The 25,636-nt window shown below is 53.0% G+C and overlaps 8 protein-coding genes across 8 annotated transcripts; 6 read left to right on the forward strand and 2 right to left on the reverse strand.

Annotated features, from left to right (window-relative positions):
- Positions 1-45: 45 nt before the first annotated feature.
- BJX68DRAFT_269795 (putative DEAD/DEAH box helicase) lies at positions 46-5,943 on the forward strand (the record flags this gene model as incomplete). Its single annotated transcript, XM_071046438.1, has 4 exons — positions 46-74; positions 124-853; positions 900-2,749; positions 2,805-5,943. The coding sequence occupies 4 exons, from the start codon at positions 46-48 to the stop codon at positions 5,941-5,943; spliced, it is 5,748 nt and encodes a 1,915-aa protein (XP_070896050.1).
- An 832-nt stretch (positions 5,944-6,775) lies between these two features.
- Positions 6,776-10,636, forward strand: BJX68DRAFT_243285 (uncharacterized protein). Its single transcript, XM_071041132.1, has 2 exons — positions 6,776-9,742; positions 9,807-10,636. The coding sequence occupies exons 1-2, from the start codon at positions 6,874-6,876 to the stop codon at positions 10,547-10,549; spliced, it is 3,612 nt and encodes a 1,203-aa protein (XP_070896051.1). The 5' UTR covers positions 6,776-6,873; the 3' UTR covers positions 10,550-10,636.
- BJX68DRAFT_243287 (uncharacterized protein) lies at positions 10,612-11,723 on the forward strand. Its single transcript, XM_071041133.1, has 3 exons — positions 10,612-11,294; positions 11,350-11,416; positions 11,505-11,723. The coding sequence occupies exons 1-3, from the start codon at positions 11,173-11,175 to the stop codon at positions 11,628-11,630; spliced, it is 315 nt and encodes a 104-aa protein (XP_070896052.1). The 5' UTR covers positions 10,612-11,172; the 3' UTR covers positions 11,631-11,723.
- A 663-nt stretch (positions 11,724-12,386) lies between these two features.
- On the reverse strand, positions 12,387-12,686 carry BJX68DRAFT_269798 (uncharacterized protein; the record flags this gene model as incomplete). The annotated part of the gene is made up of 1 exon (XM_071046439.1): positions 12,387-12,686. One exon carries the CDS (start codon positions 12,684-12,686, stop codon positions 12,387-12,389), a length of 300 nt encoding a protein of 99 aa, XP_070896053.1.
- Positions 12,687-13,430: 744 nt separating this feature from the next.
- On the forward strand, positions 13,431-15,332 carry BJX68DRAFT_269799 (uncharacterized protein; the record flags this gene model as incomplete). Its single annotated transcript, XM_071046440.1, has 1 exon — positions 13,431-15,332. The coding sequence occupies one exon, from the start codon at positions 13,431-13,433 to the stop codon at positions 15,330-15,332; it is 1,902 nt and encodes a 633-aa protein (XP_070896054.1).
- A 3,313-nt stretch (positions 15,333-18,645) lies between these two features.
- BJX68DRAFT_269800 (transcription factor domain-containing protein) lies at positions 18,646-20,446 on the forward strand (the record flags this gene model as incomplete). Its single annotated transcript, XM_071046441.1, has 5 exons — positions 18,646-18,761; positions 18,811-19,545; positions 19,597-19,959; positions 20,046-20,368; positions 20,421-20,446. The coding sequence occupies 5 exons, from the start codon at positions 18,646-18,648 to the stop codon at positions 20,444-20,446; spliced, it is 1,563 nt and encodes a 520-aa protein (XP_070896055.1).
- A 660-nt stretch (positions 20,447-21,106) lies between these two features.
- Positions 21,107-22,284, reverse strand: BJX68DRAFT_269801 (uncharacterized protein; the record flags this gene model as incomplete). The annotated part of the gene is made up of 4 exons (XM_071046442.1): positions 21,107-21,407; positions 21,505-21,649; positions 21,749-21,999; positions 22,103-22,284. 4 exons carry the CDS (start codon positions 22,282-22,284, stop codon positions 21,107-21,109), a joined length of 879 nt encoding a protein of 292 aa, XP_070896056.1.
- Positions 22,285-24,587: 2,303 nt separating this feature from the next.
- On the forward strand, positions 24,588-25,345 carry BJX68DRAFT_269802 (bZIP transcription factor; the record flags this gene model as incomplete). Its single annotated transcript, XM_071046443.1, has 3 exons — positions 24,588-24,641; positions 24,704-24,922; positions 24,977-25,345. 3 exons carry the CDS (start codon positions 24,588-24,590, stop codon positions 25,343-25,345), a joined length of 642 nt encoding a protein of 213 aa, XP_070896057.1.
- Between the last annotated feature and the right edge of the window lie 291 nt (positions 25,346-25,636).

Raw genomic sequence — 25,636 nt, forward strand, 5'->3', positions numbered from 1 at the left:
AAGCTACCTGTTTTTTAAATCTCCCTTACCCAGCGGTAGGCCATGATGGTTGACTCGGCAAATCTTCTGGAATGGTTTGTGTTACTCGCGTGCGGCCTGATAATCCAGGATAACACCTCGCAGGTTCGAGACACTGGGCTCTCGTACGCTCGATCTCGTCGGAGACTACGCTGGGGACGAACGGTTTCTCCTTGAAGGAGACTCGCTTCTTCTCCAGTGCTTCTCGGACAACGCCCTAGACCTTTCGACCGGACTTCAGCTCCTACATGCCACCTCCCTCGTTGAGAAATTTCTCGCCAACCTCCGTCAGCGAAAGTGCGTCTTTCACGTCGTCTTCTTTGCAGAACATGCCCAGGCATGCGTTCCGGTGGGCGTTTCAAAGGAACTGCGGCCGAAGTACCGCTTGGCGAGGGAAGCGATCGTGCAACATCTCGTTCAAAACCTTGCAACTTCCCTCCAGGCAATTGAGATAAAGTGCTTTCCTAGCTATCAGTCACAGGAATTCCAAGAATATCTCCATGCGGTTGCTCCATACTTCCTAATGTGCCACGACGGATCGGCGCCCGTGGATCCGTCACAGGTGCCTGGCGCCAACACTTCCGACAGCGATGAGAGCGACAACGATGAGAGCGACAACGATGAGAGCGACAACGATGAGAGCGACAACAATGAGAGCGACGGCGATGAGAGCGACAGCGACGGGACGGATTCGCCGGCGACGGATCTGAATATCGGAGAGGCTGTGCCAGAATTCTCGCAAACAAAAATCATCATGCGGTCCATGATACATTGGTTCGTCTGCAATGGATACAACATCTCTCTCCTGAACAGCTTGGAGTGTCGAGACACCAAGGTGAGTCATTCCGGGCGTCTCAATAGTGCACTGCTTACCCAGGTAGGTTGTGTCGATGATACTCGAGGGATCGGCGTCCAAGGCTCAGAACCTAAAGCTCCGCGCAATTGGCGATCTGCTGAACAACGCCGATGGGGATTCGGAGTCAGACTCGCTCGAATCAGACCACGAGGAGGATTATTCCTCGCTTGGCTTGTCGGCTACTACCAGAAGGGCCCAGCAAAGTTTCCTAGCGGAAGAAGACTTGATCAGTCGAATCTCAGAACTGGCGCGAAACCGTGGTATGGAGCTGACTCAACGCGAGTGGGCCACGTTGATTGCTCTCGGTTCGATGTCGCGTGTGCTGCCCTTCAGGCATAACGATATCGTTGGAGCCCGCGCCATGTTGATGCACACCGCGATACTAAGCGACTGCAAGCTCTCGGAACGGGCGGTTGTCGTTCCCCGTTGCCAGGCCAGTGAAGCCTTTATGCGCAAGTATGTGGAAGCTTTACACGAGATCCTCACATCAGCGTTCTGGCAGAACATGACTGCGACGGTATCGTGTAAATGTGACCTGGGCGACGCCATTGATGGACGGCTCTTTCTTGTGACCGCAAGGGCGCTGCAACCACACAATGCCCAGGCCTTTAGCCCGTCCACCTTGGCGAAAGTCGAGACGCTCTCAACTGCCCTCGTAGGTCTTTTCAAGCTTGATGTCCGCCCTATTGCAGCCCATTCGCCGAAGTGGTGCGACACAACGGAAACAACGGAATGCAATGGGCTAGCATCGTCAACCGAGCAGCCCAGGAAGTCGGGTCAAACCGAGGAAGCCCTTACTGTCCTACCTTTCCACAACCCCGTTATCGACGCTCATCTAGAGCCCGTGCGTGTTGTTGTTAGCGACAAGGCTAGTCCCAGTCCGAGCGGAAGCATGTCACGCATATTCCAAGAGCTGAGCCACTGGCACAACCACAAACGCCCTCTTGACAATCGAGGGAAAATTACGCTCACTGAGCGGCAGCAAATGTTTGCCCATCGTCGCAACCAGCGGTTCATGACGGATACGGCACGTTACGCTGCAAGCCTTACAAACGCCGTAGGCGGATCGTTGGCTCCGGAGACCGTCTTCGTCAAATCGCAGAGCGAGAAAGCGATGAAACAGCCCCGAGCACCTCATGCTGGTGGAACATCATATTCGGGTACTGCGAGAAAGGAAAACACATCGACGAAGCACAAAAAGACCGGCAAAGGCACGGTGTCAGTTCGCGACCAGATAGCCGCTAAACGACAGTCAAAACAGCTCGAGGAATTCAATAAGCTTTTTGCTAACTGGCGGACCAGTATCGAGGGACTGGAACGGGTTCCTGACAACATCGCGAGATATGTAAAAGTGAAGGCACACCTTACGAACTTGCCAGCGGACAAGGCAAGCACTCTACGCCCGGAGATTCTGGCCTACATGCTGAGCATTTTGGTCAATGCCTGGAAAGAAAAGTGTGATACTAGCGAGCGTCAACGCTCCGTTCATATTCTGGCTCTCATCTGGCAGGTAATTCAGGACATCGGTCATCTAAAGAAAGGTGTTACGGAGGACATTGCAAGAGCAGTCCAACGTACAGTACGAGCAATTCGGCTCCCACCTATTGAGATGCGGCTTGAGGGGACACGGAAGCTGCCATTCGAATTTGCGGAGTTCTCTACAAGCAACGATGCTTTTGCGCTTAGATCAACGCCAACAAAGCTTCAGCTTCTCCATGCAGGTCCGTATATGGATCGTAGTATGGGCTCGGCTCCTGATCCTCGCGTTCATGATTTCGAACCAGACAAGTGGCAGCGGGAGGTTTTGGATCAGATTGATGCGCGGAAGAGCTTATTCGTCGTCGCTCCAACAAGCGCGGGAAAGACATTCATTTCGTAAGTGAGCCCACTGCCAAAAAGTGTCCCTCATGTACTGATGGGTATCTTGCAGCTTCTACGCCATTAAGCAGGTCTTAGAAGACGATAATGACGGCGTGTTGGTATACGTGGCCCCCACCAAGGCACTCGTCAACCAGATTGCCGCAGAGGTTCAGGCAAGGTTCTCGAAATCATACGGTAACACTCCAGGAAAGTCCGTCTGGGCGATTCATACGCGTGACTATCGCATCAACAACCCGACCGGCTGTCAGGTCTTGATCACTGTCCCTCACATCCTTCAAATCATGCTTCTCGCCCCTTCGAATGCAAGGTCCTGGTCTCCTCGTGTGAAGCGTATCATTTTTGACGAGGTACATTGTATTGGTCAAGCAGAAGATGGTCTCATCTGGGAGCAGCTCCTTCTTCTCGCCCCATGTCCGATCATCGCCTTGTCCGCGACTATTGGGAATCCAGCTAAATTCAAGGAATGGCTAGAAATCACGCAAAAGGCGAACGGACTAGAGTTGAAAATGATTGAACACAAGGCTCGATACTCCGACCTTAGGAAATACATCTATCATCCGCCAAAGGATTTCGTGTTCAGTGGACTTTCTACGCCTCCGCTGCTGCCTCCGCTCGGTCTCGACGAAAGCGCAAGCATGGCATTTGTTCACCCCGTTGCAAGCTTGATTGATCGCTCACGCGGTCTGCCCGATGATCTCACTTTGGAGCCGCGCGACTGCTACACCCTTTGGAAATCCATGACCAAACATGCTACATCCGCGTTTCCTGTCGATGCATCTCTGGACCCTCACAATGCGTTGCCAAGCATTATCAAAAAAGCGGATGTTATCGAATGGGAGTCACTACTCAAACAAGTTCTGCGGAACTGGATGAACGATAGCAATTCACCCTTTGAGAAAGTTGTCAAGGATCTTTCGAAGAGCATCTCTAACCATAAAGCCGTCGATCTTCAAGTGTCTTCAGGCGAGTTTGATGGAGCACCGGAGCCTAAATCAGTCGAGCAAGGTGACCTTTTCGGCACGACGTTACCTCTGATCTGTGCGCTTCACGAGCAGGGTGCACTGCCAGCTTTGTTCTTCAACTACGATCGAAGCAAGTGTGAGAAGATCTGTTTTCATCTCCTAGGTCAGTTGGAAGACGCAGAAAAGCACTGGAAGGCGTCCGATACAGTATGGAAGAAGAAATTACAAAAGTTCAAGGAATGGAAGAAGTTACAGGAGACGCAGAAGCGCGTTCGTGAACCTAAGAAGCAAAAGGGGAAGAAAAGACGAGACGGCGACGATGATGACGGCGAAGAGGAGCGGACATCCAGATCAGAACAGGCCCGACTCGTGGCATCGAAGGAATCGAGCATGTTCGAAACCTTCAGTCCCAACAACCCGGTCGCGGGATTTCATTTTGCAGACGAGAAGAAACTCACGGATTCTGAATTCGACGAATATGCTACACAACTGCGACATCGCGATGTTCGTGAAGAAATGATCACTGCCCTTAGACGCGGAATCGGTATCCACCACTCTGGTCTCAACCGCAAATACAGACAGGTCTGCGAGATCTTGTTCCGCAAGGGTTACCTCCGTATAGTAATTGCGACCGGCACATTGGCCCTGGGTATCAACATGCCTTGCAAGACTGTCGTGTTCTCTGGTGACTCCGTCTATCTCACTGCGCTTGGATTTCGGCAGGCTGCTGGTCGAGCTGGTCGACGTGGATTTGACTTTCTCGGTAATGTGGTCTTCCAGGGCATTTCACAAGCAAAAGTCTGCCGTCTTCTGAGCTCCAAGTTGCCTGATCTCAACGGACATTTTCCGCTCACGACGAGTCTGGTCCTGCGGCTCATGACTTTGCTTCATGAATCCAAGGGCGCCCCGTACGCTGTCAAAGCGATCAACTCAATATTGTCCTGTCCTCGCATCTACTTGGGAGGCGACGAATCCAAGCATACAGTTCTTCACCACCTACGCTTTTCAATCGAGTATCTCCGGCGCAATTGGCTGCTCAGTGAGAGAGGCGCTCCGCTGAACTTTTCCGGTACGATTTCTCACCTGTACTATACTGGAAACTCGGGGTTCGCCTTTCACGCATTGCTTAGTGAAGGCTACTTTCATGCACTCTGCAAAAACTTATTGGGCCGACGAAAAGAAACGCTGCGGACGCTCATGCTAGTTCTGTCACACCTATTCGGTCGCTACAATCTCCCACCTAGCGTTTTGGAGAACTGGCAATCACGAGATAAATCCACCTCTGTCGTGGTCTTGCCAGCGCTCCCAAAGACTGCCGCGCGGATTCTCCGTTCGAGTAATCAGAAAACGTTGGGCATCTATTCGGCCTATGTCAAAACATTTGTCGACCAGCATATCACCGAAGCGGATTGCACCCTCCCTTTAACCCAGATCAAGTGTGGCGGAGACAAGCCTGCAAGGGAGATCAGTACCTCACCCTCCTTCCTTGCACCAACACGGGTCACCTCCGCCTTTGCCGCACTATCCGGCCATCGCGACGAATGGAACACTATCCACGAGCTCTGCACCCGTATCCGCAGCGGCGTTTGGCTCGAACAGTCCGTAATTCCACATCTCCAGATCTCGCCTGAGAAGGACGGCCCAGCCCCTCTGAACGCATACCTGTATGACTTTTACAAGCATGGGAACGTCCATGCTCTCAAGACGGAGAATAAGATTCGCAGTGGAGACCTCTGGTTCTTGCTAAATGACTTTTCCCTTGTCCTCGCGACGATTGTTACGAGCTTGGAGAATTTCATGAAGCTCACCCCAGGAATGGACACTGATCTCTTGGATTCCATGGGGGGTGCTGATGCTTCAGATGATGAGCTCGATGCGGGTGCTGGATTGTCCACGTCGGTGAATCTGCCTCTGCGCGGCCAGCCGGATGCAAAGACGGGCGTTGCGATGACGAAACAGCCGAAGCAGTCAAAGGTAGCGGACAGCTGGGATGATGATCTGAGCGACAACAGTGACAAAGAAATCAGCACAGCACCCGGGCACATCAACCACACTGCGGAGTCGCCCGACGAGAAATCCAAGCAGCAGTTCCGCGGTCCAAGCCATGACAGACGCAGCAACGAGGCAGATGATTTTCTCGAAGGTGAAGGGCTCCTTCAGGTTCTCAAGGCATTCAAAATGCTCCAGGAGGAGTTTAATGCCAAATTTAGGGCCATTTGGGCGTAGTTGGGAGTTTTGTTTGGGACGCGTTGGTGGTTAAATCCAGTTGGCTGGATGTCCCGGGATAGAAGATCATTTTTGTGCTTAGTGGTGCTGGGCTAGTCTGCATGTTTGAGTACATAGACTTTGTTTCATACGAATGTTGCAGTGAGTATTGAATGTAGTCAAAATTCAATTGCATATGGTATACGAGTGTAGTAGCTTCTGATTAGACGTAAACGGCCTGTTTTACACCCTCACGTTGAGCCCCCTGGCCCTGAGGCCACGAAAGTCAAAATATATGTATCCGTAGTGGTAATGCACCAAATCCACCGCACTGTTTAGTCGCTTGACTCGTAGCGATTACACAGTAGTGTCTAGTTAGAGACTACTTACTTTACCTTTGAAACTGCGGTCATTGGACTTTAATCAAGAATTTCCAAAGCGATAGCATGCGCGCCATGTACAGGCGGGTGTGCACGTGACTCGGTAGCCCTAGCAAGTGGACATTTGAGTCAGAACATGTCCCTCTTTCCCTTAAAATCTGCCTTGATGAGTCGAATCGTTCCATTCTGGGCTTGATGAGACTAGATCGACGATCAAGCCGAATAGTATCTCCCAGTTTGACTCACGGATAACCCACCACCAGCTCATTTGTTAGCCATGACTCAGGCACAGCCACCCGTGACTCACGAATCACGAGCAGCTCCCCCACATGAGCTCCAGCGAAGCCACTTGGAGTGACTGTGGGGTTTCCACAAGGAAACAAGCGCATGAGCTTGTCTCAGCCCCAGCCTCGTATCAGTTCTGCCTGATCGACAGTCGACCGAGGGGTAATTCATGATCGTCGACAGAATCAAAACAACCTATATCTATAACAGCGTTCCCCTAAGGTGCACTACTATCCTTTCCAAACCAAATCACCTTCCCCACAAATTAACAATAAAATCAACACCAATGGCGCCCCCCTCACTAACCTCCCACGAAACCGCCCTATGCATTATTCCTCCACCACACCTGGTCGGGGATATCGAGCGGCTACGCGCGCTATACGATAAAGCGCATGGGCGCTGGCCGCCACACATCAATTTGATATACCCCTTTGTCGACGTCGAGAATCTCACGGAAGCGACGGAGATCGTACGATCCGTCCTGAGCCGCCGCAAACAGGATACGCGTATTCGGGTACGACTGGATAAGGCAGATTCTTTTGCGCACAGGCGACATAGTACAATTTATCGCACGGGGAGCGGGAGTGGGAACCCTGGATCTGGGTTTCAGGAATTGATTGATCTGCGGAAGGAGATATTCGATGCATTTGAACATACGCCCGCGCAGGAGAGTACGCTGCATTTGACCATTGGACAGAGTGAGGCCGATGATGAGGCGTCGAAGCATTTCTTGCTTGGAAAGGCGGGGCGGCTTCCGAGTGTTGAGTGGGATGTGGGCGAGTTGGTTGTTCTTGTTAGGGAGAGAACGCCAGGAGGGGATGTGAGCAGTTCGAGGATGGATGTTTGGGGAAAGATTGGGATGGCGGGGGAGTGTTTAATTACTCCGGGGGTTAGTGTTGGGGTTGACGAACCTGCAGTGACGGCGACGTCGCCCCCCATTCCAGCATCGAAAGCCGAGAAGCAGACTACCTTTCAATTCAGCGACGAGGATGGGAAATGGATTGCAATCACGGAATTTGCGACAGAAACGAAACCGATCGACTCGCCGCTCACAATCGCCTCCTACAACGTCCTAATCGACATCCCCTACCCCCCACCGACAGAGCGCTACCCGACCCTCCGAGAGAACCTCCTCTCAGAAAATGCAAACTCGGACATACTCATCCTCCAAGAAGTCTCCGACGAATTCCTCTCATTCCTCCTAGCAGACCCGCAAATGCGCGCCCTCTACCCATTCACAACGCATGGTCCACCAAATCAGGACGATATCAGTCCGCTAGCGAGCCTTCGGAACATTGTTGCTCTGAGCAAATATCGCTTCACATGGGACTGGCTACCGTTTGAGAAGCGACACAAGGGGGCTGTGATCCTCCAATTTGACACTGGGCCCGAGTCAAAGCCACTCGTTGTCGCGGGTGTCCATCTAACCTGCGGTCTATCCGATGGCTCGATTCTAGCGAAGCAGTCTCAGCTCCAGAATGTGCTCCAGCATCTAAAGACAAAGTGTGCTGATAGCGATTGGATCCTCGCGGGCGATTTCAACATCACGACCTCGTCATACACGATCGATGCAGCCGTGAAGCGGAAGACTATCTCGACACAGGCTGCATCCGTGCTCTCCTCGCTAGACGGAGTGCTATCTGCAGCGGCACTCTCAGATACCTACTTCGCTGGACGAGCAGGAGGGTCCGGTGGTGATCTGGGCACGATCGAGTTTGGGACTTTGTATGAAGGCGAGGAAGGTGCCACGTTTGATCCGTCGAGGAATGAGCTTGCCGCGCGCATCGCGGGACAGAGCTTCCATAGTCGGCCACAGAGGTATGATCGGATTATGGTTCGTGGTGAGGGCATTGATGTGGTTAGTTTCAACATGTTTGGAGTTCCGGATGAAGGTGAGAGTGAGGGTGAGGCTGCGCCGGGCAGTGACCATTGGGGAATTAGGGCTATCCTCGACCTCAACAGCCCTAAACAACCTCACACGGACACCCCCTTGTCGAAGCAATCAATTGCAATTGCTCCCGCCCCCGCGTCACTCAGTTCGGAACACCTCATGAACTGCCTCCGTGAAGCAGGCGCCTTCCCAACCCCAGACGAAATCACCCACCGCCACGAGACAATCGCCCACCTGCGCGCCTTCATCAACGAGCGGGACCCGAACCTTTCATCCGACACCCGCCTCACCCTCTCCTTCCCCGTCGTCCCCGTCGGCTCCTACGGCCTGGGGGTCTGGACGTCATCCTCCGATATCGACCTCCTCGCCATCGGCACCGTCAGCCCACGGACCTTCTTCGCGCTGATGATCTCAAAGATCCGACGCGCCGCCCAATCACCAGAATCAGAGAGCGAGATCCGCCTCCTCCGAAAGGTCACCGCTGCATCAGGAACAATGCTCGAGCTCCACGTCCGCGGAATCCGCATCGACCTGCAATACTGCCCCGCAACGCGCGTTGCCGAGACCTGGCCGGCGGCCCTCTCCCTCCCGCCAACCGACCCAACCTTTGACATCCCCATGCACTCGCTCCTGAAACTCAACCCGCTCCGCGACATGCACTACCTCCAGCGCACGATTCCTGACCTCGCGACGTTCCGGCTTGCGTATCGATTTATCAAGACGTGGGCGGTCCGTCGTGGAGTGTATTCTTCGAAATTGGGGTATCTTGGCGGGATCCATATTACGTTGCTGCTTTCGCGGGTGTGCAAGCTTGCCTTCTCCACTGGGAGAATGGCCTCTGCGCCAGATTTGATAGCTACGTTTTTCAAGACGTATGCGCAGCTCGATTGGGCTCGTGAGATGGTCTTCGATCCCGGATTTTATGCGGCGGCGCCGAGGTATTTCCGCTCGGCGAGGGAGCCCGCTGTTATCCTTACGCAGCATACGCCCAAGGTCAACGTTGCGAGGAGTGCGACTGTGCCTTCGGTCAGGATTCTAGAAGCGGAATTCAAACGGATGGACGGCTTGCTCTCGAGTGTCGAGGGCCAGGTGGGGAATCTGGCCTGGTCCGATCTCCTTGGTTCTGCAGAGGCGGGCGTCGAGGATTTCCTCACGGGGTATCCGAGTTACGTCAAGGTGAATGTGCAGCATTGGGGCGCTGGAGGGGCCAAGGGGAGGATGCTGGTCGGATGGTTGGAGTGGCGGTGTGTTTCGCTTCTTGTTGGTATGTTCTCTGCCTTCGTCATTGACTAGTTTGTGCGTCTTGAAACATCCTAATCTGGATCTAGACATCCACCGCAGATTCCCAGATATCCACGCGCGGATCTGGCCAGCACGTTTTACCGATACCGAGAGGCAGGACGGCGAGACAGGAGAAAGTGATACCGAGTACCAGGGATGTTACCTGATCGGCCTAGCCAAGAACTCCTCGTCGATTGGGACGACTGGAGCGAGCGTGGATAGACAATCCGCCGAGATCGCCCTGCTCTCTGTTCTCAACACGTTCGCCGAGCAGATCCGGAGCGACGACAAGTATTTTGATGCCTCGTCGAGCTGGGTGGATGTCATAGTGGCCTCACAGTGTGCAGTCCGGGGGCTCCACGTCGATACGTCCATACTAGTCGTCGAAGACCTCTACGACGACGACGAAGACGACGAGGACCTCACACTAGACGTGCACGAATCCGACCCCGAAAATGAAGAAGCAACCAACCACCGCCTCCCCATCCGCTCGCGCCCCCAGACTTCATCTCCGGGCCCCCGTCTCCGCCCTGCAAGCGACGTGCTGAGCCGTCTCCGGTGGGACGCCAACATCGACATCGACGACTACATTGTCGGCTACGACGACCGGTTCCTCGGCGAGAGGGAGATGCCCGTTGCGCAGTGGAAGGCCGAGTTGACGGATGAGGCGTTTATTCCTGGTCATCGGATTCTCTACTTCAAGAGGAAGAGTGATGGGGTTAAGGTTTGGGATCGCGAACGGAGGGTGGATTTGGTTTTTGGGAGTGGGGTTTCGGGGAATGTCTCGTAGATGGAGTGGGGGAGGTGTGATGGATGGAGATGTATACCAGGTTGTTGATGTATCGTGGTGACTGGAAATCAAAGCTTAACCCGTGAACTACGGTATCTCACCCGATCTTCGCGGACTGTAATTTCTGTTCGCAAACTGGTCGAGATAGCCACCTCTGGTCGTTGCTCTGACGGTAGCTTTACCCCGCACCAGCTGAGTGTGCCCTCAGCCAGCCATTCGCACAAAAACACCCCACGTCCGCAGTCATCTCCGCCGTAGGTTGCTGCCATAGGCCAGGGGCGCCATGGCATTTGGCAGAAGGTGAACTCCGAGTAGCGAACATCTCGATCCGCCTGTGGCTGGCTGAGCTGTGCATTGCCATCCCAGGACGTCCTCTGTAATCAGATGGGGGCTGAGCTGAATTCTCACTGCATGTGCGATCTTCGTGTCAAGTGGTTGGATATCTCTGTAACGTAGCCACGTTCCACTCCTATTGGAGGGGGAGGTATAGCTGGTTGTAAGCAGTCATCCTGTGCGATCTTACTCGGCGCAAACTGCAGGGTTTTGGCTTTGAACGCGCTGGGCGCGGGGCGCCAGCTCAACTAGCCATCCTTCTCCTCCTCGACTGCGGCTTTGGTATATAGATGTTCGCAATGCCCCCGGACACTGCTGAGATCCCACAGCCTCTACACCTCCCTCTCTCTTCCTTTGCTGCTACCAATCCGTCTGCCCAGGCCCAGACAAACAGAACCATGACATTCCCCGAGTACGTGCAGGGATTCAGATTGGCAGATACGTTGTTCATCTCTAACGTTTCACAGAGGAACCTCGGTCACATTCCCCGTTGGAAACGGCGAGTTCAATATCGGTACTGTAACAGCGTTCGAGGTATGTCCTGTCCTCACTTTTGGTCTTGGTTTTATCCTCTTGTCAGCGCATGCATCCACCCTAATACTGACGTCCATTTTCCATGCAGGACGGAAAATACCGAATCGAAGTCCAGGTCGGCGAGATCACCGAGCTCATCGAAGCCGAAGAGGCGGATGTGAAGGAGTTTAGGATTGAGATGTCGAGGCGAGATATTTTTGATTACCTCAAGTGAAGAGGTTGCGGAATACATGGTGGTGGATCGATTTGTACTTTTCGAGTCATAAATCCGAAGAGTACACCATTTGTAAATTCTAGTATGGCGCCATAGTATTTCTTTGACGGCTAAACCTAGATCTTGCTCACTCTCGGTCGGATTGTAGTTCTAGCTGAGGGAGAGGTGCTTGATACCTTGCATGTCTGGGTAAAGCGCCGGTCGCTCTTTCCTACTGTACCTGCTCTCGCACAAGGAAGGTACGCTATCTAAGCCGTCCATACTTTCCATATTCGGGTCGAAGGATGCTGAGACTCGTCTCTCCCAATAGAGCAATTGCTCGAGCTTTTTCTGGACAGGATTCGGGCTTCCGAGGGCAAGTGTGCCATTTATCTTTTCTATGGCAAAGCAAGTTGAGGGAATCGGTATGCAGGAGTATAAATTTCCGATATGCGTCTGCTCTCACCACACTGTAGTTAGCATTCGTGACATTCCCCCGGCATCTATCTGTCCACCCCTCATTCCAGACCTGTTTGTTAAGTTGACTGTCTAAAACAGCCTTGTTGGACTTGTTGTTAACGCCAAATTAGTAATGGCATTGGTCCTGTTGATATTTCTCGCACTCGGACTGAGCAGATAGCAAATCGTATGGCGAACCACTCACACTCCGCCGCCCGCTGAATCGGAACAATCGCCCTAATCTGCTCCCTCTCCTCGGGATTCCTCTCCAATTCCACATCCAGCAGCGGCGTCCGCACCCGATTCCCACAAACAGCATTACCCCGTATCCCCTCGGGGGAATGGTCGAGGCCCATCATCCTTGTCAGCCCCATGCATGCGTGTTTCGAGATCGTGTAGGGGGCGCTTTCCCGGAGTCCTGCGAAGGACTTTGCCAAGGCGAACGTTTATGATAGAGCGTGTGCCGTTGCGCGATGTGAATAATTTGGCGGGTTGTTTGCGCATTGCGGCTGCTTGCGCGCGGCAGCAGAGGAGCATGCCGAATGTGTGGATGTTTATTGTGTTGTCAAAGTTGGTGATGTCGACTTCTGCCATGGGTTCGTGCACGCCATTGTCCATCTGGAACAGAAAGCCCTCTGATAGATATGACCAGTGGTGGGTGGATATAATAAGGAGGGACCAAACTCCCTGACAACAAGATCAGCCATCTCCTGTATGCCCTTCTCATCCGTAACATTGACAGCAATAGTTATTCTGATGTAATAAATCCTGGTTTGATAAGTAATAGCTATAGGGCGATGATGAACACAAGGTATAACTTGATAGAATAGATTAACAAGTTAGACTATTATAGTGACGTAATAATACCTTGCGGGGTAACAGCTTTATAAAATAAAGGTTAGCCCTCTATACTTAGTCCTTCGCCATTAACAACATCTGCAGGTTCACAAGAATAACTCGACTAATTAGACAGACGTCTCCAACTCTAAAGGGGCAACAACTAGGGGCATTTTAATTGACAGCTTTAGCAGTACAAGAATAGTCTAGCTGAATATTATTACGGCGTCCTCTTCAAGTTTCTCCTACATTACTGACAGGCTAAGTATATAATTACGCCATTTCTAACTAAAGCTGACTAACTTTCCCAATGCCATGGCGCACTCGGCGGCTAAGCAGTATCTTAAATGTTGCGCTTCATGGGCACCGCATCCCTACTTGGCTGGTCTGGACTCGGCAGGGAACAATAGGCGCCGAATACGAGGATTGGGCTTGGCTCTTCAGGCGATATAAATCAAACTCCTCCGCTCTTTTCTTCTGCGGCAGAACGCGAAATCGAACTCGATTACATTGACGCTTCCTGCCATGGCAACCCACCCCCCCAGCAGGCTGATGGCCCTGCTGCACATCCGCACCATCGCATCATCCATCTTGCACTTCCTCCCACGCCGCTCGCTCAAAAGCCTCCGGCTAGCCAGCAAAGCCCTGGACGAGCTGGTCCTTCTGGAATCATACCTCTTCAGTCGCGTTTACTTGTCCTCCACGTATTGCGACATCCACAAACTCCAACAAACCGCCAACCACCCTCGCATCGCCCGCTGCGTAACCACGTTAGTCTGGGACGTCTGCACCGGTCCATACCTCAGCATGGCTATCCACCTTTCGTCCCAAAGAGCGCCCGAACTTGTCCGTGAAGCCATGGAATTCACCGAGGCCGAGTATACCAAGATTAGCGACGCCGGGCTAGACTTCCGTGTACTCATGGCGGTGATCCCTCAACTGCCTCGCTTGCGCGCCGTCGTGTTTACAAATCTGATGGGCCGCTGGGCCAGGCTCAAGCACAGCCCGGAATCGGCGGCAGCATCGGACACGTGCCTCGCGCCCTCGCGGATGCATCTGCCATTCTACGAGTCCCCCGCCATGAGGGCGTGGAATGCCCTGCGCGCGCATCGCCTCCAGGACTTTTACAATCAATGGCCTGCAGGCCGTGAAGTACCGGAGCCCGCTCTGGAACTCGCCCCTGGGCTCGGGACAATTGCGGATGGGATTCGACGTGGGCAGACCGAGACGGAGGATAATCATCCTGGGAACTTCTTATCGCGCTTAGGAAACAGGTTCCACCAAGGTCCGCTCCTCTGTCTACTTGCGTTCGAGGCGCATGGCCGGAAACTACAGAGCCTCTGCGTCGAGGCATTGCCCGAACGAGCCCGGAACAGTGTCTCGGCGTTTGAGTTCCGAGGATTCGATCTCCGCCCCTTTGTCAACTCCGATTCGGGACTCGCGGGGCTATCTGCCATGGTCCGCCCCCTGCGCAAGCTGGCGCTGTGCCTGGATAATTCAACAGAGTGCAGAACGAGTTGGGACTGGAGGCGCGCCATCAGCAGTCTTCTGCGCGAGGCTGAGTACCTCCACAGACTGGAGCTCCGCTTGTTCCGCCGCGATACCCTAGGAGAAGACCTTGTTCTCCCAACGACATCTAACCTCGAGGTCCTGGTGCTGGAATCCTTCGTCGTGACGAGCACGGAGCTGGAGGGCAGTCTCCTCCCCTGGGCCGTTCGCGTCGGGCTGCGCACCCTGCACCTCATCGAATGTCCGTTTGTCATTCCGGACGGGATGCACGAGATGGATCTCATCCGCTCGCTGGCGGAGAGGGATATCAGCATGGATAAACAGGACACATTCCCACCTTCTGATTATGATCCACAAGAGGCGGGGTGTGATCTGCCGTGCGCCGCCGATGCAGATTCCACCGTGAGTGACACTTCGAGCATCGACGACCCCTGGCTCGCATCGCGCGAACACCCCAAACTACCCCGCGAAGACCCAGACGCACCAGCAATCCGATTCATGGATATCGACTTCTCGTCCCACGCTGCTTCCAACCCCGGCGATTCCGACGACTCGGATACCGACTCCACCTACTTCCCCTACACGGACGAGCTCTGGTCTCGCCAGATGGACGCCCCGTTTCTAAATGTCGACCTTGACGAGCCCGGGTGGAAGGAGGAGATGGCCAACTTGTACTACGAGATATACCACGAGGATATCATCCGGCGGTATGACGGTGATTATGAGGAGGATACCCCGGACCTCGAGGAGGAGTATCCGATGCGGCCGTTGCGGGCTGCTATCGCGCGTGTCTTGCCGTCTGCTTGTGGTGAATCGTTTCTGTTCCTTTTGGATGGTGGGAGGGTTCTGGACTTGAGTGAGGAGAGGAGGGGGCTTTGGCTTCGGATTGATTGTTTTACTGTGCAGGATGGGAGTTGAGTGGAATGTACGTACCCCAATTATGAGCTGGATGACAGATTAGGCCACCGCAACACATACGAGATAATTAAGTGCTTCCTTTTTAGATATGGTGCAAATCTCAAGCCTGCAGCACCTTGTTCATTAACCGAAAGGTAGATAGGGCGGATGACATATTGGAGTGCACGTAATACACAGAGTCCTGAACTAACAGATCTGCGTAGAAAGGTGACTACATACCAACTGCTTCCAAGTAGTCTTCCTGATACCAAAATGCTCACCAAAAGGACACACAGCTCATGACAGCACCGTCCAGAAAAGAGACCCGAATGTCTCCAGTCGTGGCAGCCAGAGAGTCTATGTCTCTATTCTCCAATCCTGGGTGGAATAGCCCGCCACATCCCGCTCCCTCATGGACCTTTTCACATCGTGAGCAGGTGACGGTATGCTCCACGCTGCCCTCACCTTATTGCATCCCCGTCACGGTCTCCCACATGAAATCATTAAAATAGATAGATCACCATTTTGCGCAAGAAAGGGGCCGGATTTTCTTTCGGCCTGGACGAGAGCCTGGTGATCTGCTGCTGTCACGTCGGTGTTTCCGGATACCTAGACAAGTTTCAAACCTGGCTGTAAGCAGGCCCAACATCTTGAATATGTTGCCCCGTGCAAGAATTATTGTTAACATAATGAACTAGGGTACCAGCGACTGCCGCTTCAGACTCTCCTTCAAGACCCAGCCGCAGGCCTAGTAGATCTTCTGCAACCAGGATTAGCTTGTTCTCGTGGACCCAGGTCGGCTTTCGTCGATCAATCATGGGTCTCGCGCGAAAGAGCCATAGCGGTACAAGTATTTGGCGTGCAGAATTGCGTCTGGGGTACCTGATGAAGCAGGATTTCCCATTGAATGATTGGATGGGAAGGCCATTAATTTTCTGAATAATGATCTTTGAACTATTCTCAATGTGATATTTGGTGTCTAAATATATCTTTCGCCACCAAATTCTAGAGACTCGATGCTGGAAACGAACAGAAACGCAAATCGAGCCATATCATCATACGAGGACTAAAGGAGAAACAGCATCGTCACTAGTAGTCATGCACAGACTGCTCGGAGCGATGCCCTAAGCCGCCCGATGGTGTCCGCGAGTAAACTCCGCTGCGTGGAGTTTAATGCTGACAGGGTTCGCCACCCACCAGTCTGGAACAATTGTACATGCATTGACAGCCACTAGATCGGATGAAATTTCGTGTACGGTGGCTAGTTTCTGAATTTCCTCATGGTGAAGTTGGTATAATAATGTCATGCTTGAGTCTTCTTATGCTCAGAGACGAATTGAGTCGGGAATCTTACATGGGGTTATCTTGGACGGCCAAGGGGCCCTCGAGTTTCTGTAAGGATCATCATGCTTGGTATGATACTACCGATACTGTCAAATGAACCAACACTATACAAGCTAAATGAGATGTGTCCAAGTGGTAGGTATAAAAATGAAAGAAAAAAGAAGTAGTGGAAGCATGAATAAAGGGAAACTACTATCTAGGCTTAGTCAAGGGGCAGTATCCGCTATGCTGAAAGTAAGGCTTGGATCTGGCGCTGCAGATGCGTCATGAGAGGGCCTCAAAGCGACAGCTTCACAATTTCTTAAGGATCGCGAGCGTTACAGCCTACATGATGTCGCCATTGACGGCGGATAGATCTCAATACACATTTATCCTTTACACAGGGGCCTTAATGACACCAAAGGCTCGGCGATGGCACCAGAATCTAATCAGCCAGCAATGTTGCAAAAAGGTTGCTGCTTGGATGATTCGGCCGATATGGACCTTCAGTGAACCTAAGTGCCTGGTTTGCCACTCAAGACAAGTGATAATAAGGGTAAGAGAGAAAAAAAGCCCGCGGCTGGAGATGTAGATATGCGTGCACGTTCTGCTGAGACTCGAAGGTGCACGAAGAGTCTTTGGGCGCAGCACGAATGGAGGTGGGTCAATGAGGAAGTGAGGTAACCTTGCCCATTGATTGACCTGGTGGCCCACAAGCACAGCGACAGTGACGTACCTTTCGACTCCAGGAAACTTCATGCCTGGTCCCCGCGCTATCCTGCAGAGTCAGCTGGTAGAATAGCAGAGACCGCCCTGATGCAACACGGAAATGAAGCCCTCAAAGTGGAGAGTAGCGGTCCATCAGCTGAAGAAGTCGAGTGCCAATCTCGCTAGATACCGGCGGTGCAGCTGGTCCATGGAATTCCATTGGACCAGAGCTGGCCGTCGCAACAGCAGCCTTCATTCTAATGGACGCCTATCGCCAAGCGCAGGATTAAAGGCTCTACGACTTCGGACTCTGCCCGGCGCTGGTCTCACCCGTCTTTAATAGAGTTCAGCAGTAGAAGCCACAGCGCAGACAAGACACGCCGGACGATGTTGGCTTAGGCCACGCTGTCTGGCGAGCGTAACCCTGTCTATCAGGGATCGGGGAGGAGGAAGCTTGCAGGGCAGTGGTCCCAGGCCGTTTGATTAAGCTGTCTCCAGCCGTTGGGACTTGAAACCGCCTACTTGGGAGTGGAGGTGAAGGGGAAGTGACGACCTTCACGCCTCCTTCCCCTCTACGGGAGATGAGCGACATTCCGGAGTCGTTAATTTTTACCGTGCTGGGATAGACTTGCACATGACCGTCCATGATTATCTCCATCTGCGCAATTGCCACGCTGGGCAAGAGGCTCGTAGTCATCCTGGAGGAGGATGTGACGATATGCCCGCGGGGATACTGGACTTTCCAGTCGGTGGCCCGAGAATTCTCCGCCGACACAGGCTGACAGAATGAAGCTTCCCAAGCATTGAAGACAAGCTTTGGCGTCTTACAGGTCGCCACACAGGCTTAACGTGATAGACCCATTCTGCAAGAGTTTCCCAATTGAGCCAATAACAATGCAGAGACCCGCCAGATGTGAGGTTTGTCCCCCGAGGACACAAGGGCTGAGATTTGAGACAAGAATCGCGTTCCCGTGCTCTGGAACGGGCTGCAATCTTCAGCCCTGATTTTGAACCCCCAAGTGTATATTTCCGGGGGGAGATTGGCAGTGTGGACTCCTCTTGGCTGTTTACGTGAACCTCACGCGATTCGCTTACTACAAGTGATGGCGGCGACGCAGTGAGCTGAGGTCGGCTGATCCCGACTTACGTGGACGACCTCCGCTCTTGTTGCCACTCACCACCGCTTGAATAGATCGTCAAGATGCGTGGTTTCTGCTGCAGGTCCCTTTCCATGATTTTTACGCCTGAGTGTATATCTACTTTACTCTTTGGTCTCCGGCCATCCGCGACAAGCAATCGCACCATGATGGTTATCGACGAGGAAACGCCAAAGGGCAAGGCGGCAAACGCCTGTGCAACCTGTCGCAGCCAGAAGCGAAAGTGTGACAAGAAACTGCCAGTATGCTCGAGATGCTCCAAGTAAGCATACATCCTGATCGTCTGACAACCAAAGGTCTGACTGGAGAAGAACGGGCGCAGACTGCAACTACCACTGGCTTCACGAGGAACAACAATACAACTATTCCAATGGAAACAACCCATTTGGTCCTACAACCACACTCGCCGATTTCCTTCTCTTCCATATCCCAGTCACTAGTCACCAGCAATGGCTGCCAGGGACATTTCAGCCACTGCACCCTTGTCGACAGAACATTGCCTCTCGGGGATTGAATATCGACCACTTCTTTGTCGGTGTACTCATGACCACACTTACCGAGCAGAGCGACACGCTCGATCGAGTGGTCGATGCTTACTTTGTCACCATTCAGTCGTGGCTACCTATACTCCACGAGCGGACCTTTCGAGACCGTGTTTTGCAGTTGAGCAGCAACCCGCAGGCAGAGACGGCTCTGCTCGTATTGACGCTGTTTCTCCTTATGGGCTGCCAGACCGAAGATCGTCCGCAGACCCCCCCGCCCGCAGGCTACAAGGGCTGGCTTTACCAACTCTGCAGCTATCTGTTCTCTTTTCTGAAACTTGTGCGGCCGCCGTCACTGCAACTAGTACAGGCAGGACTATACCTAACAGTCTACGAGCTGGGCTCAAGCCTACTGGAAGTCGCCTCGATTAGTATTGGAACGTGCGCGAGAATAGGATATAGTCTGCGGTTAAACGTTGACAACCCACGGTTTCTCCCTGACACGATGTGCATTCAGTCAGAGGAGAAGCGCAGGACCTGGCTAGGAGTGTATATGCTGGACCGGTAAGCCACCTCGTTCTCGCTTCCGAGCTCAAGCTGACCCGCGACATCTAGCCTGATCAACCAGGTCTTAACTGAGAACTCCATGCCACACGCTGTAGACGACCCCAGCATCCAATTTCGACTCCCGATCGAGGAGCTTGACTGGGACCAGGATCCCGAGTGCCCGCCAAGCAGCTTCTATCAGCCCTCCTTTTCCACCCCCATCGACCGGCCCCTTTCATATTTTGCCCGGGAAATCCAGGCCATTCGAACATTGGGCCATGTGCAGATGCTGCCGAAGCTGACAGATCCTTTGCTATTCCACCAGCAGGTGGATAACCTGGACACATTTCTCATTCAGTTCATGGAATACCTGTTCAAGGAGACGCCGGGGAGCTGGCAAGTCCTCTGCGGAGCAAACGCCACAGTCCTATTGTAAGTCCCGGTCTCTTACCGCGAGGAAAGACCCAACCTGAATCAAGAATCACCATTAACCCAGTCCGTCCGTCCGTACCTTCTAGAGCAGCAACAGCCCTGCACCGCGCCCGCTTAGGATTCGAAACACTCCCCGGCTCCCCCGGCTCAGCGCCGCAGGGGATAAATGAACGGTCGGTATTCGCTCTTCGTTCCATTATCAACATGGTCACGGATATCTGTCTCCGGTTCAACGCATTGGATCCCGCTCTCCGAGCTATATGTGTACCCTTACCGGCCGTCGTGTGTATAGGGGAAGCGGCGCGTGCGGCATTGTGGTTGCGTCGGATTGGGGAGGACGCGTGTGCGGTGGCTATCGAGCCTCTGAGGGAGACGTTGGTGTATACGGGGAAGGCGTGGGGTTTGGCAGGTATGGACGATCGCTTTATTGGGTGGTGTAGGCGGTGCTAATGTGGAAGTAGAGTACTATGTTCGACAACTTGAGTGATTGCTGGATTGATCTTAGTTGTTAGCGCACAATAGACGGTGTGCAGGGGTTGCTCATCTCTTGAAAACGTGAGGCTTCAACATTTCGATGAAGCTCATCCAGTACTATCCAAGAAGCCGGGCGGTGTTTGGTCCTTTTACCGCCCAAGAGACCTTAAGACCGAGGCATAACATGCATCGCCGACTTTTCCTGAGGCTCGAATTCCTCTGTCTGGTGAAAGATCACATAGGCGTCGCTTCCCGGCCACGAAGGAAAGCTGATCTTCCCATATTCTTACACTCTCATGGCATGCCCACATATTTCTACTCTACCAAGCGAGTTTTTTCCTTTCCCAAGCAAACATATCTATGATACCCTACACTCCTCGGCCGCAAGACCGACAAAGAACAACGTAATGCCCCATCAAGAAATGCAACAACGCGGCCCCTGGCCGATGAGAGCAACAGGCCTGCGGCCGCTAGTGTTGAACAGACTTTGTCCACTCCCTCAAATTACAGGATCTCTCTTCCGATTACGGTTCCATAAACAAGGGCATCTGCCAAGTACTTAAGTTAGTGTGAATAACGCACAATGATAACTGCTGTACACCCCTTACTCAATCCTACCGTACTACCTCCCATGCTATCCACCCATACAGACCATTTATAACGAACCAATCCCTCACCCACTCATAATATCCAAGCCAGGCCTCTGCGCAACAAGCACATAAAGCGGCTGCTCAAACGCAACCCCATTCTCCAGCTCACCCCTAACACCTTCCAGCCTCTTCCGCAGATCATCCCCGCTCCCCAACGACGGGGTCGGTCCATACTTGTCTAGGATCGAGTAGCTAAACTCCTCGTACGCGCCAACAGTCCCGTACGCGAAGATCGGGCGGATGGCTTCGACGGTTGGGGGGTTGTATTGCGTCACGTTGATCATTCCGAGGTTATTCCATGTTGTTGGGAGGGCGTGAAGCCAGCTGGCGCGGGGAAGTGCTTGGTTAGTTGCTGGACTACCATGGGGCCATTGACGGGAAAGGGGGGAAAGGGGGTACGTAGTGGGAGGGAAAGACGTACTCGTAAGAAATGTGAAAATCCTTCAAGAACTGCGCTGCATCCCGCATAAGCGCCTCAGCGGCTTCGCTGCAGATCTCCGGCCGCGGCGAGATGGCCCTCGATGCAGAGATGTCGGGCTCAATCCACTGCAGGTAGCCACCAGGCTCTGCGCGATTATTAGTCCCATTATAATCTGTCCTCTCCTAGTCCAACCCGTTCGAGACGATACAAACCAGGCTGTCGCAGTAATGGTGGATGTACTCACTCAACAGGGACAACAGATTCCCCAGCAACGTGCTTATATCGTTATCCTTGATCATCAGCGAGAAGAACCGGATAGCGACGATATCATATCGTCCGCGCAGCTCCTGCGGCACGGGAGCGAGGATATCGAGTTTCTCGAGACGCACGTTTGGCGGGAGCCACTCGCGCGGTGGGAATTGGGCGTCTGTTATGTCGAAGCCGTTTAGTTGGACGGAGGCGGGGAGGGAAAGGGACAGGGCGATAGGCCATATTCTGTAGAGGAGAGATATAGATCAGTAATGAGATGGGGTGACTCGAGGGTATATGAGTGCCAATGGAGGAGAGATGTGAGAAGCGAGAAGCTGGGCGCAGGTACCCTGTTCCTGTTGCTATATCAGCAATCCGCGCGTCTTCGGGGACGGGGATATCGGGGTGCAGGAGGTAGCCGCAGGTTAGGGTCGCCCAGTAATGCTGGAGGTTGAGTCTGTGATATATTAGTGAGATTTGCTTGGGTAGATCGGGCGTCAGGGGCAGCAGCACGGTACCTAGCACTCGCATGCTGGTTAGTTCCGATGAGGTAGTCCTTTGTTGACTCTGCCATAGTCCTCTGAGGCGCAACTGATATAATGTTTTCAGTTGAGGTGTATGACGATCTCATATATTAGAGCCGTGGCCACCAGATATGCTAATTAATGTTTACGCTGCCTGGAGTACGGCAGTCTATTTTAGCAGTCTTGATGTCGTAAGCTGATGAAGGCTTGGGCCACACGAACCACTAATGCCAGCGGCAGATGTTGTTTTTGGATAAGGTGATATGAATAGAGATACTCCGAGACATCCCCGGGAGACGTGATGCTCGAGATTGAAGCATTAAGCTCTACCAGCCAAATGCGCCAGAACCAGTAGAATTGTTGAATGCATGCACTATTCCATCCCCTCGGCTGCTGAACCATCGATCGCTGGAGCTCTTCAACCGGTCCGCGACCTCCCCTTTGGGAAGAACCCCCCCAACAACCCTGAGTCCCTGATCAGCCGCCCCAACACTATATCCCGATTATTCTGGGCGCACCCCAGGATGTCAGGTATAGCCCAGCCAGTTTGATTAGCACGGTCTATCCAAGTTTGCCAAACCAAGGTTGGCGACGGGCATGTGAACTAGCGGCCGATACATCAGCCATGCATTACCGTTTGCAGTATAGATCGCATGCTGGATGCGAAGTGCGAATATACCGCCCCTCGAAGTACAATGTCATGGCGCCATGGAGGCTCTAGACCGGGGATCTGGGAACAGGGTCAAGGTTATGGCTTGTCGAGGTAGAGCTACCATGAGAGCGGAGAATCGTGCGTACCCAGCTTGGTGATTCTTGCAGTGTCTCGGGGCTTCCAACGCCGATGTAGCAGATCCCCCACTAGAGGGTCCGATCCATCCAGCCAATGAAGTGTACGCGATACTCCAAGTAACTGCCCACGAGAGTCTGCTGCAACAGCAGCATAGAAGGAACCTAGGGGCTGATGTGAAATATCACATATAGATATCTCAAAAGGGCAACTTTTGAGAGTCCACGGGATGTGCAGAACATTCTCGACAGTCCGCCCATCCCGCCCGCAGCATTGATACCATCCTTTTGAACACGCACCGCAAAACGACATGGCCGAGCGGAGAGCGGTAAGTCCGAACCATCCCCGAAACAGCAACTTTTGAGAGCAATCGGAAAAAGCCCCCGAATTTCGCGCAACGCAAAAGCTTCGGGAGCGCCAAAACGTCATCAAAGCCACCTCGTCCAGGTAATATTCCTGTTCCGAGACCCGACAGGGCTGATGGCAGCGTCGTAGGTTTAAGGCCTGCGCTACGCTGCTTTGGGTACATTTTGCGGCGCTAGCCATGCCAGGTGACGGTGCTGACTGTGCACTATGACTCTGCAAAGGGATTTTAGCCAGGTTGCGAATTGCGAGGTGATCTCCCGTCTGATATAGTATTTGGGACATTTAGTGCTATCTTGGTACACTCGAGTGGTAACTGGGGTAGATACTACTTATTTGTTGTTCTCCTACTCTATGACCTAGGGCTCATGTCACGGTATAGATACAGGAAAGCTCTGCTGGAGATAGGACACTTCCGTAGAAAAGATATAATGCACGACACTTATCGGTATGATACTGACTCCTACCCGCGAAGAACAAACATCCCAGGAACTTGAAACGGCCCCGGGCCATATCCCTAACTACGCCGCTGTCCAGCTTGCCAGCCGCACATAGTGGCAGTCGGTATTTCGTTAGAGAATCCTAGGCCTGGAATGGAGACTCGTGCGCGTCCGGCCTCGCCATTTCTCTAAATCCTCGTCAACTTAACGAGAGCCAAGTCGGTCCCAGCAGCGCTGCCGAATCAGACAAATCTCAAGGCGATTAATTCCATACAATACAGCATCCTACGCTTAACTCGGCACCTAGCTCACGCCTCGCGATTCGCCAGTGCTCTAGACTTATAAGGCCCATGCAAACGTCTTGATTTTCTCCCACAGGACCGCATCCGCACGTGCCCCAGGAAGGATTCTAGGCTGATACATTGATGATCGACCGTGCACGAAAATTAACCTCTGGGCCGCTATCCCTGGTCGGGGATAGATCCGACGCCACAAAAGGGCCCTTTTGGGTATAGTCCAGGTCCACTGCGCGATGCGCTTCATGCCACCCGGGCGTAGGCTCCGGGGAGGCGGCGATGTATATATACACAGTTGGGTTCGAGGACTCGAGGGTGGTCGATTTATTCAGCATTCACAGTTTCTTCCTCCTTGGAAAGAGTGACTAACTGCTTCTACCTTTGTTGACCACGGTGCTGAAAAGGCGACATACCAATCTACACAATGACATCCTCCTCGCAGTCCCGAAAATCCGGAGTATATCCAACGTCATATCCCGTAAGTCTGACCAGTGGTCAAATCAAACACAGTGGGGCATCAGCGCGTTTAACATTTTGCAGATGACACTATCAAGATACCCAGAAAACCCGCAAAGCTTCAACCCAACGCCAGTAAGAAGCGCCAGCGGTGACGAATTCCACTCACCGAAGTCCCAACCCGGTTCCGGGATGTCGTTCGCAATGCATGAGCCTGCGTCCATGTGGCAGGCCCCGCCGAGCCCCAGCCCCCCGCGCTCTGTTGAGACGGGGGCTGTTCAGGCGACCGGTGGCAAGGGAAAGGTAAATCATTGACTGGTCCATCACCGCGCATCAGTAAAAGCTAACAATCTCCAGAAACGGCAAGAACAAAACCGGAACGCGCAACGTCTCTACCGACAACGCAAAGCGCAATATGTGCAGGGCCTGCTCAGACACATCGACGAGATCAACAAGCGCCACACGTCCCTGCAGAGCTCATACAAGGCGCTGTGCTACGAGACGGCCGGACTGCAGGGACAAGTCGAGGCGCTCAAGAAACAACTCGAGTTCTGGAGTAGGGTGGAGGTTGTACTTTTGAGCACGCCGGAGGGGGATCAGCTGATTGCGGGCACGGGTAGCCATGCGGGTGTCAATCCGGGGGTGGGTGGTGGTGGGGAGATGGGGTTTCTGGGGGAGTCGTATCCGCTTTATCCGGATTTGAGTTATCATCAGATTGGGCCTTGAAGGCTTAATTTGCAGAGAAAGTCTTGGTTGCTTTCGTTGGTGGCGCTAGGAGGTGTTTTGGTTTTGTCTAGTTTTACGTTGTCTTTGTAACACTATAGATAATGAATCGCATCATGTTCTAGACGCAGTCTGTTTGGCTGCGGAGCCATTGGCCTGAGACCAGTGATAAGACCAAATTGCCCAGATCTTTTATCGTGGCTGACAACTCGATTCTGAGACTCTCGTGGACACCGCAACTGGCAGTCCAACATCCCTTGATGAGCACAGTACAGTATTACAAGCAGCTTGCGA

Source organism: Aspergillus pseudodeflectus, assembly GCF_044049435.1.
Source record: "Aspergillus pseudodeflectus strain CBS 756.74 chromosome Unknown BJX68scaffold_42, whole genome shotgun sequence".
Taxonomy (NCBI): Eukaryota; Fungi; Ascomycota; class Eurotiomycetes; order Eurotiales; family Aspergillaceae; genus Aspergillus; species Aspergillus pseudodeflectus.

What these genes read in the sequence shown, in the direction of transcription:
- BJX68DRAFT_243287 (XM_071041133.1), top strand. Translation starts at nt 11,173, where the DNA reads ATGTTCGCAATGCCCCCGGACACTGCTGAGATCCCACAGCCTCTACAC. An exon ending in AGAACCATGACATTCCCCGA is followed by an intron (nt 11,295 to 11,349) that starts GTACGTGCAGGG and finishes AACGTTTCACAG; the next exon opens with AGGAACCTCGGTCACATTCC. An exon ending in GTACTGTAACAGCGTTCGAG is followed by an intron (nt 11,417 to 11,504) that starts GTATGTCCTGTC and finishes TTTTCCATGCAG; the next exon opens with GACGGAAAATACCGAATCGA.
- BJX68DRAFT_243285 (XM_071041132.1), top strand. Translation starts at nt 6,874, where the DNA reads ATGGCGCCCCCCTCACTAACCTCCCACGAAACCGCCCTATGCATTATT. An exon ending in GTGTGTTTCGCTTCTTGTTG is followed by an intron (nt 9,743 to 9,806) that starts GTATGTTCTCTG and finishes ATCTGGATCTAG; the next exon opens with ACATCCACCGCAGATTCCCA.